The sequence below is a fragment of the Osmerus eperlanus genome, chromosome 1, assembly GCF_963692335.1.
Source record: "Osmerus eperlanus chromosome 1, fOsmEpe2.1, whole genome shotgun sequence".
In the NCBI taxonomy this organism is placed as follows: Eukaryota; Metazoa; Chordata; class Actinopteri; order Osmeriformes; family Osmeridae; genus Osmerus; species Osmerus eperlanus.
In genome coordinates this window covers 17,445,595-17,463,945 of record NC_085018.1, presented here as the reverse complement: position 1 = coordinate 17,463,945, position 18,351 = coordinate 17,445,595, and the positions used below count along the sequence as shown (strand labels likewise).

The 18,351-nt window shown below is 45.4% G+C and overlaps 1 protein-coding gene across 1 annotated transcript; it reads right to left on the bottom strand.

The window, feature by feature from the left end:
- Positions 1 to 899: 899 nt before the first annotated feature.
- Positions 900 to 13,341, bottom strand: LOC134023131 (G-protein coupled receptor 22). The gene is made up of 3 exons (XM_062464981.1): positions 12,953 to 13,341; positions 4,450 to 4,509; positions 900 to 4,403 (listed from the first exon to the last, which is right to left on the bottom strand). The coding sequence occupies exon 3, from the start codon at positions 4,309 to 4,311 to the stop codon at positions 2,566 to 2,568; it is 1,746 nt and encodes a 581-aa protein (XP_062320965.1). The 5' UTR covers positions 4,312 to 4,403; positions 4,450 to 4,509; positions 12,953 to 13,341; the 3' UTR covers positions 900 to 2,565.
- Between the last annotated feature and the right edge of the window lie 5,010 nt (positions 13,342 to 18,351).

The following is an 18,351-nucleotide window of genomic DNA, read 5'->3' as shown; positions in this document are numbered from 1 at the left end:
ACACCAGAGAGGGGCAGAGAGGGGCATGAGGACACACACATGAGAGGAGGGTGAGCAAACAACAGTCAGCAGTAAATACTGTAAGGATCTGGGACAGAGTTGCTAAATTTAGGGATCAGAGAGAGAATGAGAGCAGAAGCAAAGTATGTAAAAGGGAAATGTGAGTCGAGGGACGTGAGAGAGAGAGGGAGAGTTATGCCCACGGGGGAAAAAGGGATTAAAGATGCCTCCAGAAGAACAGATCTGAGTGTTGCTTAGAGCCAGGAGAATAACATTATATCAGACTGTGATTAAAATGTTTTGACAGGACTAGTCATATGCAGTATAATTGGGCTTACTAAATAAAACTTGGCAAATGTGATGTATAATCAATTTAAAAGGGTTATATGCAATCAAGGCAAACTCTTTTTCAAGGCCACATCCATTCCTGTTGCTAAAAGAGCTTGTTCTGAATATATTAAGTGAACAGTGGCAAGAAGGTATTATACTGCTTTAACCTTCCCACATGGCAAGAGTGCTTCTAAATTGGTTGTGAGCTCACCCATTCTCTCTCTGCATTATTCTATGATGTTGCTTGTCAATGGTGGTTCATGATTAATAGAGTGGCCCCATGCAGTTAAAAGGTTGCTATTTGAACGCAACTAATTAGTGACTATCTTTATAAGGTTCTTCTGGTGATTTAGCATAACCAGATGGAAGCTAGATAGATGTCAAACATGGTGGGGTTTCAGTTGATCGTTTTTCATCAGGCGACATGCTTCATCTCTTGCTTGGGTGTGGGAGTGTGTATGTGGGCATGGGAGTGTGTATGTGGGTGTGGGAGTGTGTATGTGGGTGTGTGTATGTGTCGGTTTGTGTCGGTGTGTACTCTCAAAAATACTAAGAAAATCATAGATAGTCAATTTCTTTAATACAGACTTTGTTCTTCTCTATTAAGAAATACAATTTTGGTGACACAATAGAAATCATGTACAATACTATATCTCTATTCACATGGTCATAAATGTACAGAACAGAACACACATACATTAACACAAATACATTAAGTGTGATCTCATCACGTGTCCCACCCACTCAGGATTCTGGCCAGCAGATGATTGTGACCAAACAACTCACTTCTACAACTCAAACCCTCCATAGCTGGATAATTCAATATTTACATCCCTGATAAAATGTACATATATAAATACACAGGATGTCTTTTCTTCTGGCTGGCTCCAACTGGTTAAGAGGAGCAGTGGATGTAGCCCAAAGCCCCCGTAGCTCATTCAGGAGGCCATCGTCTAAACAAAGTGTTTCTAATAAACATGTAGAGTAACATTATGATTCTATATCTAACACCATTTATACTGACTAGATGAGGGCTGGTGTGGCGATACAGAGATAGAAAGCCCTGAGGAGGAGGCTGACAGAGATAGAAAAGAAACAGGACTTCTCCAGAACAGCTGCATGGTGCCAGCCCTGTCTAACTCTGGAGCTTCTGATGGTCCACAGTGCTGCCCTCCACACTGCCCTCCAATAGACTCTAAACACAAATTACAAATTCGCAATGTTCTGTCCTGTATGTTTAACACTGACATCGAAAAGCGACCTCTTGTTTACTGTAAAACGTTGTTTTGTGTTAAAATTGCGGATTGCATGCCCCACTTATGGATAGTTGGAGGGACTGATGCTAAATATTGCCCTTTGATGACCTCAGTAAAATTGAAGAGAGATTTCAGTATATCCATACTGTAATATTCACATAGTTACAGTTGCGCCATATGATTTGTTTGTTGACCATGTCGACTAATACGACATGACAAAGCTAACTGCCTGCAATCAACAGATGTTGTCACCCATAGCTTTAGCAATTCAAGCTAAAAACAAACCAATTCTTAGTTTACATCCAATGAGGCTCAATCATTCCTTGAGATTTATTGCACATTATACCACACACACACACACACACACTCATGCACGCACGCACGCACACACACTCTTGCTTATACTTTTATTATGCTTATTCTTGTAAAACCAACACAACATTCAGCACCATCTCCACTGAGTACCAACAAAGAACTGAATTAAGGCATGACTAATCAAACTATACAGACTTGACAGTGATTCTCACTGAGAATAATTGGTGTGCTGGGTCAGTAGGTCTTATGTGCTTTCACAGAGGATGACTAACACTACATTAACTATGTGCATTAAGGATATGTGTATGTGTTTGTGTACGCGCATGGGCATGACAGTGTTTTTACAGTGTTAGTGTTAGTGTTCTTTTGCAAAGATGTGTTTTTTTAAGTGTGGTAGCAGTAATATCACCTATTGCCAGTAGGCGATGCAATGGAGATGGCGGTGGCCATCTTGCTGGGCTGGGCTTCTAATTAGAGGCAGTATGTTGAGAGCAGCCTCTAATTGGACCCCTGGGCTGACCTGCTTTTAGAGATGACAACCATGGCTCCTGTGACCGTTGTAAACGAATAGCTTCTATCACTGAATATCTCACTCTTATGACTCAACACACACTCCCTCTCATCAACACTCAACCCACACACACACACACACACACAAATAGCCTCACTCCCTCACTGCCTCCGTGAGGCATCGGTCTGTGGCATCGCTGGCCTCCACCCGCGGCTTGCGTGCCTTCCTCTGTCCTCCCCCCTCCACCCAGGAGTTGTGGATGACAGTTCCCCCGCTTGGTGCCGGGTCCACCTGCAGCAGAGACACCACCCTCTTCTTGACCCGGGTCTTCAGCGCACGGCGCAGCTTCTGCCTGGTGAAGGCGTAGAGTAGGGGATGGAAGATGGTGGTGCCGTAGGCCATGGCCAGAAAGCAGAGGCGCACCCGGACCAGGCCATCGCTGGGGCCCAGCGCCAGGATCAGCACGTTGACCGCCGACAGGGGAGCCCAGCAGCCCAGGAAGGAGGAGATGATGATGAGGGACATCTTGAAGACCCGCCGCTGGCGCTCCCGCCGGTCCCGGTGGCGCCTCACCGCCCGCCTCAGGGCGATAATGGCTGACACTGATGCCTGAACACCCAAGGAGGCCGGTGGCTGGGGCTGGGCCTGGGGTTGGGGTGGGGAAATGGTCTGGGTCTGAGGGACCGCGGTTGGGGCTTGGTCTGGGGTCTGCGGGGCAGGGGTGGCGGGCGTGGTAGCCACAGGGGTGGTGGCAGCGGTGGTGATACCTGTAGCCCCGCTGTCAGAAGTGACCTGGGTGATGATGGACAGGGGCGGGGGTGAGGCAGGTGTGGGTGTGGGGATGAGGGGTGCGTGGGTGAGGTGCTGGGTTTGGCTGGAGGAGGCCGTCTCTGCGGCGGTGGTTCCTAGACTCAGGTCCTTCCTCTTCCGTCGTCGTCGCCTCACCCTGCAGCCTGAGTCTTTGGAGCGTCCGGCCACCCCACCACGCATCATGTGGGTGCCGATGCGGATGTTGAGGGCCTGCAGGATACGGGAGTAGGTAAACAACATGACGGCCACTGCTATGAAGAAGCAGGGCACCTGGAGCAGCAGGTGGTAGTACATGGCCATGCCCGTGTGGTAGCCCTGCCCGCCCGCGCACAGCAGAGTCCGGTTCTGCCACTCCAGCGGCAGGTGGCCTGACGACTTGAAGGAGGAGGACGAGAGGATGGAGGAAAAAGAGGGCGAGGGGGAGGAAAGAAGCGTGGGAGCCAGTCTGGTGGGTAGACCCGTCGACACGGTGCTGTCCCCCTCTGCGGTCTCTCCTCCCTCGTTCCCTTCCTCCTCCTCCACCCCTGAGGAAAAGAAGTCTCCTTCCAGGAAGGGCAGGAAAAAGACGGCGAGCGACAGCGCCCAGACAGCCGCCAGCAGCAGCGCTGCACGTCGGGGTGTGAGTAGGCGGGTGGCAGGCCGCACCGAGATGTCGTAGCGGTCCAGGCTGATGACCAACACGTTGACGGCTGTGGCTACACTGGTGAAGGTCACACAGGCCTCATGGAAGCAGCACAGCGTGGCTAGACCCTCCCCACCGCCCTCGCTGGGCAGTAGGATAATGGCCACGGTCAGCGGCAGACACAGCACACACACCAGAATATCCAGCACGTGCAGGTTGACCGTGACCAGGTTACTGACCGAGTCGACCAGGTTGGACTGGGCGCAGTAGAGGACCAACACGGTGAGGTTGCTGCTGAAGCCCAGCACCAGCTCCAGCATGAGCACAGTGGTCAGCGACACCTGGAAACCCAGGGGATACGGTGCGCTCCATTCTGGTTCCAACCCACCCACACCCCCTCCCTCCAGGAGGCCGGCCCCCTGCCCGTCGCTGGTCTCCAGGAGGTCGCTGTAGCCTTCGGTCTCCATGGACACAGCAGCACTCTTTCATACATATCAACGGCGATCGCCTCGCCAGCCCATGCTCCGCGCTCTCTCGCTCTCTCGCTCTCTCGCTCTCTCGCTCTCTCGCTCTCTCGCTCTCTCGCTCTCTCGCTCTCTCGCTCTGGCCAGGCACTGAAGACAGCTCTGAAAATGACTGACAGGTTCTGTTCTTTCTCTACGATTCTGTGGAAAGAAAGGGAGAGACAAAACAATTCCAGTTAAAGTTCAACTTTGTCTGTATTGTAAGTCTTTAAATAGACCTCTCTCAGCCCTCAGTCAAGAACATGACGTGTTACGTATATTTCACACGAAAGGTGCAGCCATGAGTGGACAAAACAACTGAAAGTTTGATTCCTGTTCTGTCTGGTCATAGATGAGACAACAACAAGTTCAGTGAACATGGAAAGAGTTCAGGGTGGAGTGGGAGTCATTTCTCCCAGAAGAGTGTGTGTGTACAAGTGTGTGTGTGTGTGTGTGTGTGTTTTTTGAGGCAATAGGTGAGCAGATGGAGATGCTGCAAACAGCCCACAGCTTTTAACAAGCCATCGGGGAGCTTTTGTCCGACAGTGCTTACTCACTCTCCAGCTCATTCACTGTGTTGTGTTCACACACACTAGTTTGAAAAGACTGGGGGACTAATCGCATTCTCATACAGTCTCTCAGTGGGTGGTCCAAACTTCCACAAGATGTACTTTCCCACAAACTTGATCAGATAAATAAAATACTGTAACAGCCCCAGAGAAAACCCACCACCAGCACCACACATCATCTCTACACGCAACAACCAATCATGATCGTGTACACCAAATGACAATGACATATTTGATCAAATGTTCTTCAAACATTCATAACCCCTTTTAAACCTCTCCCCACTAAGACCTCTTTCTCATATTAATTTCACGATCCATGTAAAACATGTTTGGTTGAGGAGGAGTTGAGCTCTGAGTGGAGCTGGCTCGCTCTGCTGGTCGTCTGCATCGCGTGGGAGAACATGCAGCACATCTCCACATGGGAGGCGTCCAAATGAGTGTGGCGTCAGTTAATAGTTTTCAGAGAGACGCGTAATGAAGACGAATGGGTCAATGATCTTTAGACAGTATCACATAAACAAGGCCAGCTCCCCTGTCTCGCCGGCTCTGTCGGTCTCTCTCTCTCTCTCTCCATCCCTTTAGAGGCTTCTCTCGCCTCCCTCCATCTTGGTCTATATTGCCTCTCCACTTTGATTCTCTCTGAATTGCCTAGCATGTGCAGTGCTCTCTCGTCGTGACTGACCTCTCTGGTGCGCTGACAGGAGACAAGCATCCTCACACTGCATATCAAAATACCAGACTGGAGAACAATGAAATACTGGCGAGGCCTCCTTGTTGACAGAATAGAAGAAATGAGACGTGATACCCAATTCTTTGACCTTGAATCCCTTCTCTGAGGACCTGTCAGAATCATCTTTCTCTTTCTGCAAGGCCCCGACGGATAAACCAGTATTTTCTTTTCCGTCCTGTCGAACCCATATCTCCCTGCTGTCTTGGAGACAGAACAGACAGTCCTTCTGTGGAGACAGGCTCCCCTAATCCACTAATGGGTTCCGTGGGGTTTGTGGTGTCGCTGGAACATTGATGTAAAGCATCATCGACCTGCCAGTTTATAAGCCTGAGGCAACAGAGAGCAGAACCCACCACACCCTGTAGCCCTCCCTGCCTCATTAAACTGGGACAAGGCGTGTCACACAGAGGGCTACCTGAACTGAATACAAGATTGTCTTTTTATATTGACAGAATGCATGGCAATAGGTAATGTGCTGTTAAGATTCTTTTTTTTATGGTCAAGGATTGTACATTTACGATACAATCTCGTCTGTGGCCTCATTTGCTCAAATGCCCGCACATCGTTGTTTCACAATGAAAGTGTTGTGTTGTGACAAAATACCCATACATCTCAGCGAGAAAGTCATAATGAGTTATTGATTAGGTGATACACATCAATGGATGTAAATATACACAGAGTCAAGGGTATCATGGGAGTGAGACACCCTCTTTCAGAGCTGTAATGTGGAGTAAGAAAACAGTGTTCCATTCCCTTCTTTGTCAAGGAGAACATGCAAACACACTGTACAGTGACACCTCAGCAGTCTCATCACAAGTAAGAGACTGGTGCCGGGACAAGGACATCATATCCAATGGTAAGTGACTCTTTGAATGTGTCCTGTTTTACAGTACGCTCCTGATCGTACACTTCAAGGACACATTTCTAGAAGACTGTCTATATAGATGTCTATATAACCAGCACCACACAGGGACCCTGACGAGGCCAGGAGAATAAACAAGGCCACCAGACAGGACGATCCATGCACAGGGGATTCTAGTGATCCATCACTGCAAAATATTGATCACACTGAAAGTTAATTATATATCTTTGGTGCAGCCGTTAAGTCAATTGAACACTGTCACTGAGAGGACTAAATGTCAATTTAAGGCAATGAAGTCATTGCAAAAGCAATATGGGAAATTATTAAATTTGAATATAGTGTGCTATGCCAAAGTTACACATTCATCAGCACGCTGTTATTTGTGTGAGAACATAGATGTTAAAAAAGATTTAATCGCCCAATTCCTTATGTATGGAAAAGGTAGAATGTAATGTGTCTCTGTGCTGCTTGTGGATGAGAGGAAGATGAGACAATGGATGATGTACGCATTTAATCTCTTCAAATACATGACATCATCATCCCTCTCCTAAGGGAAGCTCTGGCTTTGTAACAAGGGTCTGATTGCCTGTGCTGAAACTGCGAGTAGCCAACCACAAATCAGATCCACCATCTTTTACTGACACAGTGAGCACTATTACACTATTATTTTCTTTAACCTTTATTTATCCAAGTTTGTCTCTTTAACACAGAAACACATTTAGCAAGAGAGGCCTGGTAAGGATGGAACAATCCTTAGGGTTTCTTTACAGTACATCAGAATAAAACTGAGACTTATTTTAGACATATAATCAAGAAGGCTTAACACATCAAACTCACTGTGGAAAAAGAGACACTCATACATTACCAATGCCACCACACACACACACGCACACACATACACACACACGCACGCACACACACACACACACGCACACACACAAACACACACACAAACTGCTGAAAGGCAATGTGTACTTTGATGGGGACAAAAAAAGATATCAGTCTAGAAGACATGGCCTTTTCAGATGAGCAGCTGGGACTGTAACCTCAGGAGAGGAATGTCCTGCTTCCCCTCGTCTTGACAGGGTGAGGAGGGAGGAGAAGACAGAGACATACATCCAGACAACACTATAGCATAGCTTAGACCTCCAGATCTAAAACTCTTTTTCTTACCCTGGTAACTGCTGATCTGGCTCATCTGAGCCGTTCCACGAGGACGTGGTGATTCACACAGTTAAACTAAAATGGTGTCAGTCTCTGTTCCATCACTTCAATTCCTTATTGAAACAGTTTGTGTTGCCAGTCCCTCTTTAAAGACAGGTTTTGGTGGCTTTGTAGAGTATATACTAAGTTTGTTTCTAAGTTTGAGTTTGAGAAAGTCTGTGTTTGCCAGTATGTGTGTGTGTGTGTGTGTGTGTGTGTGTGTGTGTGTCGTGGTAAGACCCCAGGCGGTCGGTGGTGGGCTTGTAGACAGTGGCTCACAGCAAGGTGACACTCAGACACAAAGCCCAGCAGGCCGGTGATTGACAGGCCAGAGACAGATGAAGGGGACAGCACAGAGTTGAAGGGACATCCAGCTCATAATATATTTATTAATAACCTAAATAACAGTGAACAGGAGGGGAAAACGACAGCTCTCCGGGTCGTAAATGTTGGATGACATATCCAGCACAGCTCCCAAGGCACATGCAACAATGACATCTCATATGTAACCCCAGCATGCAACTAGATGTCACCACACTCCCAGACACCAATCAAATCCCAGTTGCCTCTGATGGGTCTCAGTTCCCGGCCTCAGAGGCTTTGTTCACACTAGAAAGAAAAGGCCTTGTGGCCTCATGGGATCCTCTGTTGCTGCTTGATGTTCACTGATGTCCTCTAATCAGACCAGTTCTGTCCAGATCCAACCTATCAAGTGGTTGAATCCAAGGTCTTTCGTGTCACCAGTCTACAACACAACCCTCTCAGCATGCAGATCAGCAAATAGACTAGTGAGAGGAGGAGTTTAATTGAATTTGAACTCAAGATTCAATCAGCACACAGCTAGGTCATTAGAAAATGTAAAGCAGAATCCTTATTGACTTATCGCTGGGTTATTTGGTGTTGAGGTTCAAGAAGAACACAACACCCCTCCCATTTGCCATCACGACCGCACAGCTGATGACCATCAGCTAATAACAACATCCACTTGAAACCAGTCAATACATAAACATGAGTATAGCCATACTATATCACTGTGTGTTTCTACTCTTGTGTCCGACCCACTTCACATCTCAAGCTTGTTTATCTTCTTTCTCTGCGCCGTGAGAGAATTGGACAAGATCCAGGAAGCCCAAGAGGAGACCTCAGCATTCAGACACCAAACCCCGAGCCTTCGGCCTGGATCACTCTGGAGTGGTACCCCAGGGGTAAAAATTTCTGCATAGCAACAACACCTCACACGTTTCTGCCTTCTATTTCTACCCGTGACAGGTAACCAGCTCCTATACAGTAGGCACAGTGACAGGTAGCCAGCTCCTATACAGTAGGCACAGTGACAGGTAGCCAGCTCCTATACAGTAGGCACAGTGACAGGTAGCCAACTCCTATACAGTAGGCACAGTGACAGGTAGCCAGCTCCTATACAGTAGGCACAGTGACCGGAGACATGCTCCTATACAGTAGGCACAGTGACAGGAGACATGCTCCATTTAGCCCTGTTGTGCTGAGCAGCAAACAGACAAACAAAGTATCACTGGATTCGTTTCCAAAACCATGCTAGCAAAAAAGCAGTTTTATCCCTTGCATGCCAACACACATCCAAAGGTGGTTTAATCTTGCTGTGATAAATGTAAAATGACTTACCACCTTAGCGGGAGAGTTAAAAAAAGAGAGTGAGAGAGATGTAGAATATTGATCAGAATGCGAGGGCAGTGAGGAAGTTAAAAGGGAAAGAGGGAGAGAGACAGAGAGATGGAGCTGGGTTGTGGAGAGGTAGTCCACTGCTGACTCATAGCTGTCTTAGGTGTTTCTAAGGTCCGCAGTGAGACAATCGATCAAAGGTGTAATTTTCCCTCTCAATTCATCCAGCAGTGCCAAGAGCTAACAGCCACCAGCTGGGACAGCAGCCTCCCTGGCAGCCCAAGAAAACTGCCTCTTCAAAACACCAGTACTCTCCACAGCATCGACGCCACTGGCTGAACCAGGTATGCCTGTGTATTTCACACAGTTCTGGGTGAGTAAAACATAAACTGATATTTTATCATCACTCTATATAAACAGCATCTTTTTTCAAAATTTCCAATCCATAAAACCAATCCATATTGACACACACACGCATATGCATGCAGACACATACCCATGCAGGCACGCGTACACACACAAACACACACTGGGTAATATCTTACACACCAGCCAAACAGCCACCCACACAGTCTTACTCATGTTTTCTGCAGATAGAACTGAAGATGGATCACCATTAGAGCAAACTGACATATTGTGTGTTCAAAAGACTTCTGGATCCTTTCCACTGTCTGTGCATGCGGACATGCACGCAACTGAGAGATGGAGCATAAGAGATGGGTAAGAGGGAGGAATAGAGGGATGGATGGAGAAACGGAGGGATACTGTTGGAGTGGATAGATGGGGGAGGGAGTGATGGATGGGAAGGAGATGTAGAGGTACAGATAGATGCTGAGTTGTGTAGTCGCTTGAGGGTAATGTTTGTGCCCTGTTCACTCCCTCTATCCATCTCTCTTTTGACCACTACCAAACTATCCTCCTCTCCTTCCATCCATCATGCCACCACCGCATTTTCCATTATTGTGCTGACTCTTCTCAATCTCAGTGTGAAGCACAGTATACAGACTTTAACAATGCAGCATATGGGCAAATTCAGTTTTGTGCCTTAACTACATTCCCATGTTAGAATACAGAACACAGGGTGTGTGTGTCTGTATGTGTTACTTAACTCCAGCATCCATTATCAACATGTCCTAGACTACAACCCAGCCCAGAACCAGCTAGCCCGTTATTTTGCCATTTCAAGTACCAATCCATCAATAAGCCCAATCAAGGCTACACTGCAATCACACAGCTTTTTATCAAGAGACAGAATCCAAAATCATGTATGAACGTAGCTGAAATCAGGCTGGGGCTAGCGGGTGGTTGAGTCATAGCACTGAAATGCAGTTTGACATACACTACATGCATGTGAACGGTCATTTTTTCTTTTGTTTGATTATACACCAATCCAGGATGTGTCGATGTCAGTGGATCAATGACAGGCTTATTACCCAGTCTTGCATCTGCCTGGCATAGGGGATCATTTTCTGGGAGGGAGAAGGGTACTTTAGTGAGGAAAAAAGGAGGGATGAAAAGAGAGATAGATCGTAGATAGACAGCTAAGGGATAAAAACGAAAGGAGTGTAAGAAAAGAGAGGGAATAAACTGACATATAGAGAGATGAAAGACCCTTGTGCTCGGTTCAAATGATGAAGTTATTTCTCTCCAGAAGGCAATTAGAACTCAATTATTGCCATTTATCTCCTGCAGACAGGACTTAATTTGGGCAGGAGGGGCCTGGGGCGTGGGTCACAGTAGTCCGCTCTGCTGTCACACTATCATGACAGACCTTGACACCTGAGGGAGGAAGAGACCAGCACCGTACCAGCACTTCGCCCCAATACATCACACACACACACACACACAAACATATACATTGGTTCCACTTTTTCACATATAAATCTTCTCCTGGCTCTCCTCCATCCCGAATCCTTTATCTTTCCATCTCCCTATTTCATTTGCTTTTCCTGTTGTGTATTTAATTGGTCCAGTCTAGCTTTTAGATTATCCCATCTTTGTCTCTTTTGTTTTAGATAATAAAGTGCACTGCATTTTTATTTAACATATTCACCCTACTGGCTGATTTAGGGGAAAGTCATGCAGACCTACAGTACAGTAAAGAGACACATGACAGGAGATTTGTGGATATACAGACTCAAAACTCAGTAGCTGACACACATACTGTACAAACAACATTGTATATTGAATAACTATGGATGTCAAGTCCACAAAGTGGCTCCTATTTTATTTCCTCCATATAACTCCAATTGAACATTAAGGCCTACAATGTGTCTAGGAATAAGATCTGTATAAGAACATTCTAGAGGAAAACTACAACATGAATAACATGTCCCCCCACTTGTTTAAAATTAATCATATACGACAGCATCGGCTACCTCATGTACTGTGTATCATCTAGCTGAGTGACACACCGTACAGAAGAATCATCAAAGCCTCCATAAATATAAACATGCACAAATGCACGCATGCGTAGGTGCGCTTGTAAATCCAGACACACACGCACACGCACACACACCCACACACAAATGCACAAAAACCCACAGGGATACACACTTAATACAGGAGCACACACATGTTCAATAGAGATTTGAGTGAGAAGAATGGGAATAGGTTTTCCAAGACAGTCCCTTTGGAATTCACGGCAGGGGCTCCCCAAGGAGGAATAAAGAAGAGGGGCAAATTCAAAACCCACTCCTTTCTCACAAAACATACATCCACACTTTATACAGAAATAGTGAGATTTACTAGTTTAGGATGCCTGATACACAATGGTCTGTGATACTTTATGCCATTCAAAACGTTGTGCATCCCTGGGCCCACTAAAACAGAAAACTTTTGAATTTCAAACAGATTTACTGTTACCCTTTTACATATAGCAAGCTAAAGTAGGTCACACTTGTTTACCTTGGTTACAGTTAAAGTTACAGCCTTCACCCTGGTGAGTAAGTCATGGTTGACCTTATCTAGTAGGCTGATAATCCTAACTCTAACCCTACTTTATGAACACATGATGAATCATATGTAGTAGACGTACATTTCTATTAGAATTTTGAATTTTAGGACTTAAAGGCAGGTTTCAATCCGATGCTACTTTGAAAGTTTATCATGTGACATGACTCATCTTCTAGTCTATTGTTTGAACAGCCTACATAACAGCAGCAGCCTCAGGTGAGTAGAACTCTGAGGATACCAGTGCACCACGATACTTATCGTGTTATTAGCAACAGAAGTGGGAGATGATGGTGACTTAGTTGGGTGTCGTTTTCAGTGCAACACCATGGAGAACAGCAGAGCACTGACTCCGGATAGGCCGATGCTATGTTGGGAAGCGACCCGTACACAAATGTATCGATATTCTTCACAGTTATAACGTTGATAATCACACAAGTCACATTTCTCTGACATTCTAATAGATTAAGAATTTTCGGACTCATTAATTATTTGGAAAGCAACATTGACAGTGAAATTGACATGCCTGATGTAATTTTTTCTAACGAAAAATCTGTGACCGTCGTTAAATTACACATTACATGTAACCAGATAGTAAACGAGAATCCGATATATAATTACATTTCCTTAGGTTAACGAGTAACTACTTACCACCTTGCACTGGTTTATGAGGGGAATTCCCGCTACATTCTACTGCAGGTGTCCGCGCGCTGCGCTGTCTCTCGCCGATTCACTCCAGAGCGCTCCAGGACAGCCGGCTGTCAGCGCCCGACGTGACCGGAATAAATTCACGCCTTTGTGGTGTCATAAATATTATAGAGCACAGGATTGGAAAAATTCTCCACGGGACAAGAAAAAGAGGTTGGTAGTGACCTTTTCTGTTCATAAATCAGATAATTCCTTTAGCATTTCTCTCTCTCAGCAGCCTATCACTCTAGACCTCTCCACACAGAGCAGGAGCATCCCACACTTGGACCAGCCAAACGCATAGATTATCTCATGTACTGCAGAGGGTAGCCGCTCGTGGATGCACGCAGTCCTTCCATCCCTCCAATACGGTTACTCTCTGCAAGCAGCGGGTAAGGGAGGGAAGGCGAGGAGGGGGTGGATGGAGGGTGCGTTTTTAGTTGGAGGGAGATAGAAGAAAGGGGAAGGAGGGGTGTGTGATACAAGGACGACCTGAGATTTCTCAAGGGTGAACGCTTTTCCTGTAGTAATTCAGCGTCATTCCCCAAAATCCCGGCATATTTTTTGCTCTAACTGACACACAGGGTAGGCTACGACAGTGTATTAAACCCACTTCAACTCATGTCTTTCGAAACCGATGTAGAGGGGATAGGAGATGCAAGAACGACAGGTGCGCTTGTCCCAACATTAGAACTGTCGAGCTGTTTCTTCTTGCTGATAAGTGATACGTATTCAGTATAGCTAAACACAGAATTGCAGAGTTTTATGAGATTATTTATCTCCTCTCAGTCCACTTTTACACATTGAATTGAAAATGGCTCTAGTGTGAGATTCATTTAATAGTAATTTGGGGTGAACACAATTTGTTCATCATTTAATTTAATGTCAACAGTCAGAGTGAGACAATGGAAAAGTGAAAAAGAAATGGCTCACACTGTCTAAACAGCTAGGCTATGTCAGACTAAGGGAAAATTGTCTGACATTGATGGACTATTTAAAATGACTTCAATCCCAGCATGTGAGCATGTGAACACCAAATGATGAATGATAAGATTTTTCAAACAATGTCGGAATAATGACTGGATAAAGATTACTCTTAGATGACACATGGACAAGGTAGAAGAGGTACAAATTGTGTGTCCATATGACCTTGAATAAAAACATGGATTCTTCCTGATTTCAATAAACGTTTAACACACACTCACACATTATTTACATTGTTTAATTCAGTATTCATAAACAGACTTCTCTGGACTTGCACGCTGATCAAGAGCTATATAATCACCACAGGGTAACTAAACTTCTCACAGCCAGGGATGATCGGAAAACAGCAGCATTTCTGCAAAACAGTGGGGAATGGACAGGTAAAGAGGAAAATATAAAGAGAGAGGGAGGGGGTTGGGGGAAGGGGTGTGGGGACTCTACCAAGACCGAAAGATTCTTGGAAAAGGATAGGGCAAGGTCGGGGTAATTTAATTGGATTCTGCAACACCTTAGTTGTGTCTGACATTCTCCCTTGCTCCTCCCCCCTGCTGTATTGTACCGGTACAGAGCACTGGTACACTAACAAGCTTTAATGCTATTTCCCTGTCTGTCCAGTACCGAATTTCCTGTAAATCCTGCCACTTCCATACACACAGACACAAACACAAACACACGTACACAAACACACACACACACACGCACACACACACACACACACACACTTGCACTTCCTGGTGAAGACAAACAAATGGGAACTGGTCTCACTAGCGATGTGCATCTTTGGTAAAAACAGTTGCATACAAATGCAGAATGAGCCAGGGATCAGGAAGACCTGCCAAACACCCACACACCATACGCTTGTTTCCTTCAGCCAGGCTATGAACACACACACACTCACACACACACACACACACAGGCACACACACCGACAGGAGCACTCCCATACTCTCATGCACATAAACCTACATGCAGTATACACATTACATGTTGTGCTTGTTGTGTATTGCATCATTGTTTTACCATATTGTGTGGTGGTTAGTGAGTCCTGTTGCCCTATCTGACAGTTTGTCTGGTAGTTAGAAATCTGAGCACCACCTACCCATCAGAACATGAAAGGTGACCAGCAGCAGTGTCTGTAAACCGGACCTGACATTCAGACCTGAGATCTCACCTGTCTACTGCTTTGGCACTTGCTCAGTCAAGAGAGGAAGTTTAGGACACACTACAGCCACACACACACACACACACACACACACACACACACACACACACACACACACACACACACACACACACACCCAAGCACAAACAAACAAACATAGACAGTACATACACAGGGAAGTATGTACACATGTACAGTATATCTGTGAGCAGAACCACATATTCATGATGAACATATTTAGGTGTTGTTTCTAGAGCAAACACTCAGGTTATAACAGTATTATCTGTTTCTCTACTTCAGGAGTTGCGTTATAAAGAGATCTGCACTGCAGCTGGGAAGGGCAAATATGATCTGTCTTTCCAACTGAGGTGTTATTGACTTTTCTCAAAGGACTTAAAAATTAATTTCAAGCAGCAAGTCAATAAACGCATTGAGAATGAAATTAGGATATGCTTAAACTCTGATTTACATTCAGCCACAGCTCACCCTGCCCTTGAAGGAACCACTGACAGGGATCTCATAGCTGACCTTATTAGTGTCTGGATAGAGAGAGAGATAAAAAGAGAGAGACAGAGAGAGAAAGAGAGAGATAAAGAGAGAGAGATAAAGAGAGAGAGAAAGAGACAGATAGAGAGGGGGGGCAGCTGAAGTGGACAATAAAAGTGACACTGAAGCAGTTGAAAATGTCATAAAGCAGTAACGTGGGAGAAGAGGGTGGATTTGAGAAAAAGTGAGAATGTGAGAGCGATAAAAAGAGTGACAAAAAGGAGAGGAAATTCTGAGATAAGCAGTGTCCTCTAAATGTCCTTATTTCCACTGAAGGGGACATTAATCCAAGGTGCTGGAACGCTGAAGCAAAGGGAGGAAGAAAAGGTAGAGGAAAGGGTTAAGTGTTTAGGGCAGCAGTGTGAAATGGAGGGAATAAAAAAAAAGAGGGGAGAAAAAGAGGCACATGAAAGGTAACAAATTTCTCCACAATTTTCTCTTCATCCTCACACTGGCAGTGACCTTGAGTTGGAGCCTCGGACTGGCTGGTCAAGCCAAAGGATTATGAAAGGACTGGCAGAGTGGATAAAGCCGGCAATAGGGAAAGATAATGTGGCAAAAGACAAGATCAGCACGAGCTGTTTGATCACACCAGAGCCAATTAGGACATTTAATTATTTATGACAGAGGCCTAATTTTACCTCAGGAATAGACAGAAATAAACAGTGGATATTGCGAAGGATAGAGAGAGCTCTCTGAATGCCACCTCTGTAGTGTTTGTCTAGGCTAATGGTACCTCTGCCTCAAGGGTGAAGGGCAAGTACAGGTTAATGGATCTTCTCGTTAACATCTATGAGGCAGGATGGACATGGACCTGCTGGGCACGGCTTGTGTCACCACCACTGTGTGTATAGGCAAACACGTACACTGTAATCAGTGTGCTGTCAAATGACTCTCATATGATGGATGCTTTTATATGCTTCTGTAGAAAATAATACATGGTTCACCATAGTGTTTGTAGGTGGTACAATTGTGTAATTTGGCACTTTCTTCCCCCAATGTGTGCATGTATGCGTGGATTCATGTGCCTGCCTGTGAGTGTGTACGTGTGCATTTTGTGTTCACTATTGTGTTTTAAGTTGGCTAATGGGCTGTGAAATGAGCTTGGCTTATGAAGACAGTGATGTTTAGAGACCAGCTCTGCTCCTCAGGGCTCCCTGAAGGCTATGTACTTTAGGATGGCAACCAAACAAACCCTGAAAACATTACAATAGACTAAGGACAAAATATAGACAAAAATAAGCCTTCCAATCCCTAATATATGCTATGGTCTACATTAAACATAAATTCACAGGAATGTACACATCAAAACCTAGATGTGTATATTATGTTGAATGTTATGGACCAATACAGTTTTTCTTTATATTAGAGCGACCATACAATAGTGTGTGTGTCTTTGTGTTTAGTATGTACATTTGTGCACAGTCAGCTGGCATCTATGGCCCATCCCAAGTCTGTGTGAACATGTGTTTATGTCTAGACACGTCCCGTTTTAGCACACCACAGGGGGACCTGGTGACAGCTAGATGATGAGAAGCGCTCTGACCTGTCACCAAACTCCTCTTCCACCTCCCTCCTTCTCCCTTCACCTCCAACCTTCTCAGTCTGTTCTCCCTGAGCAGTCTGTGACCCATGGACCTCTTCTCCAGCTCAGCCTCCTTCCTTTGTCAGTCCTCCTCCCCCACCTGCCTCCTAAAGCCGAGGCCCGTCTGTTCTCCACCTCTCATCTGCACATCAGTCTGTTTCCACTAACGTCAGAGACCTTCAAATTACACCTGAGTGACGTCACGATGACAACCCCCTTCCACAGACCATTCGTGACCGTCACGATCTGCCCAGTGAATAAATGCTTTAGTCACACCCAGTCCTGGGAGAGGGTTAGGGTTCTCGCAGGACATCCCATTTCCCATGCATCTCAGTTTGTTTTTACCAGAGCCCAAAGGAAATAGTCACATTTGAGCCTGGGCCGGGAGGAGAAGCCAGGACAGCAGGGGACAGTGGGTTCAATGAGAAAGAGACTACGCTGGTGTCCAGTAATCCAAGCTGACACCTCATTACTGGAAGAAACTTTACTGCTGGATGTAATGCACCATGCCAACAGGAATATAGACACCAGGTGAAAACACAGGTGACTTAAGCTTCTCTGAATTAATGAACACATAGGCTGTTCCAATTTAGTCTTCTGGAGTGCTAAGTGTCTGTGTGTATGTGTGTCTGTTTGAGTTTAGTTATAGTGTGGTTGAACTGTTTGTTTACAAGACACATCTCTTTGAAACAAATCAATATGTAATTTACTCAAAGGTTCCATCTGAGGTCAGCAGAGGTCAGTGCCATTATTCACCTATCTGGTCCAGAGAAGTTCCCTGAACTGCTAAAAGACACCCACATTGTGTGATTAAACCCTCCAAAAATAGTGTACATATTCAGTTTGGTGTTGATCTTCCAGTATAAACCCAGCTTTGGTGTACCACTCTTACTGTACTGGTGTTATAACAAACTGTGTGTGGTTACATAAACCACACATTAATGTGTTTCCATACTCCAGGAAGGTAAACTTTTATTTTTTCATATTGGTGGTAACTCGGTTCCACCAAACAACTCAAAGCAGATCATTTGAACAGTGTGGTTAGGGTTAGGGTTAGTTAGTACACCCCACATGACCCCACGAGAC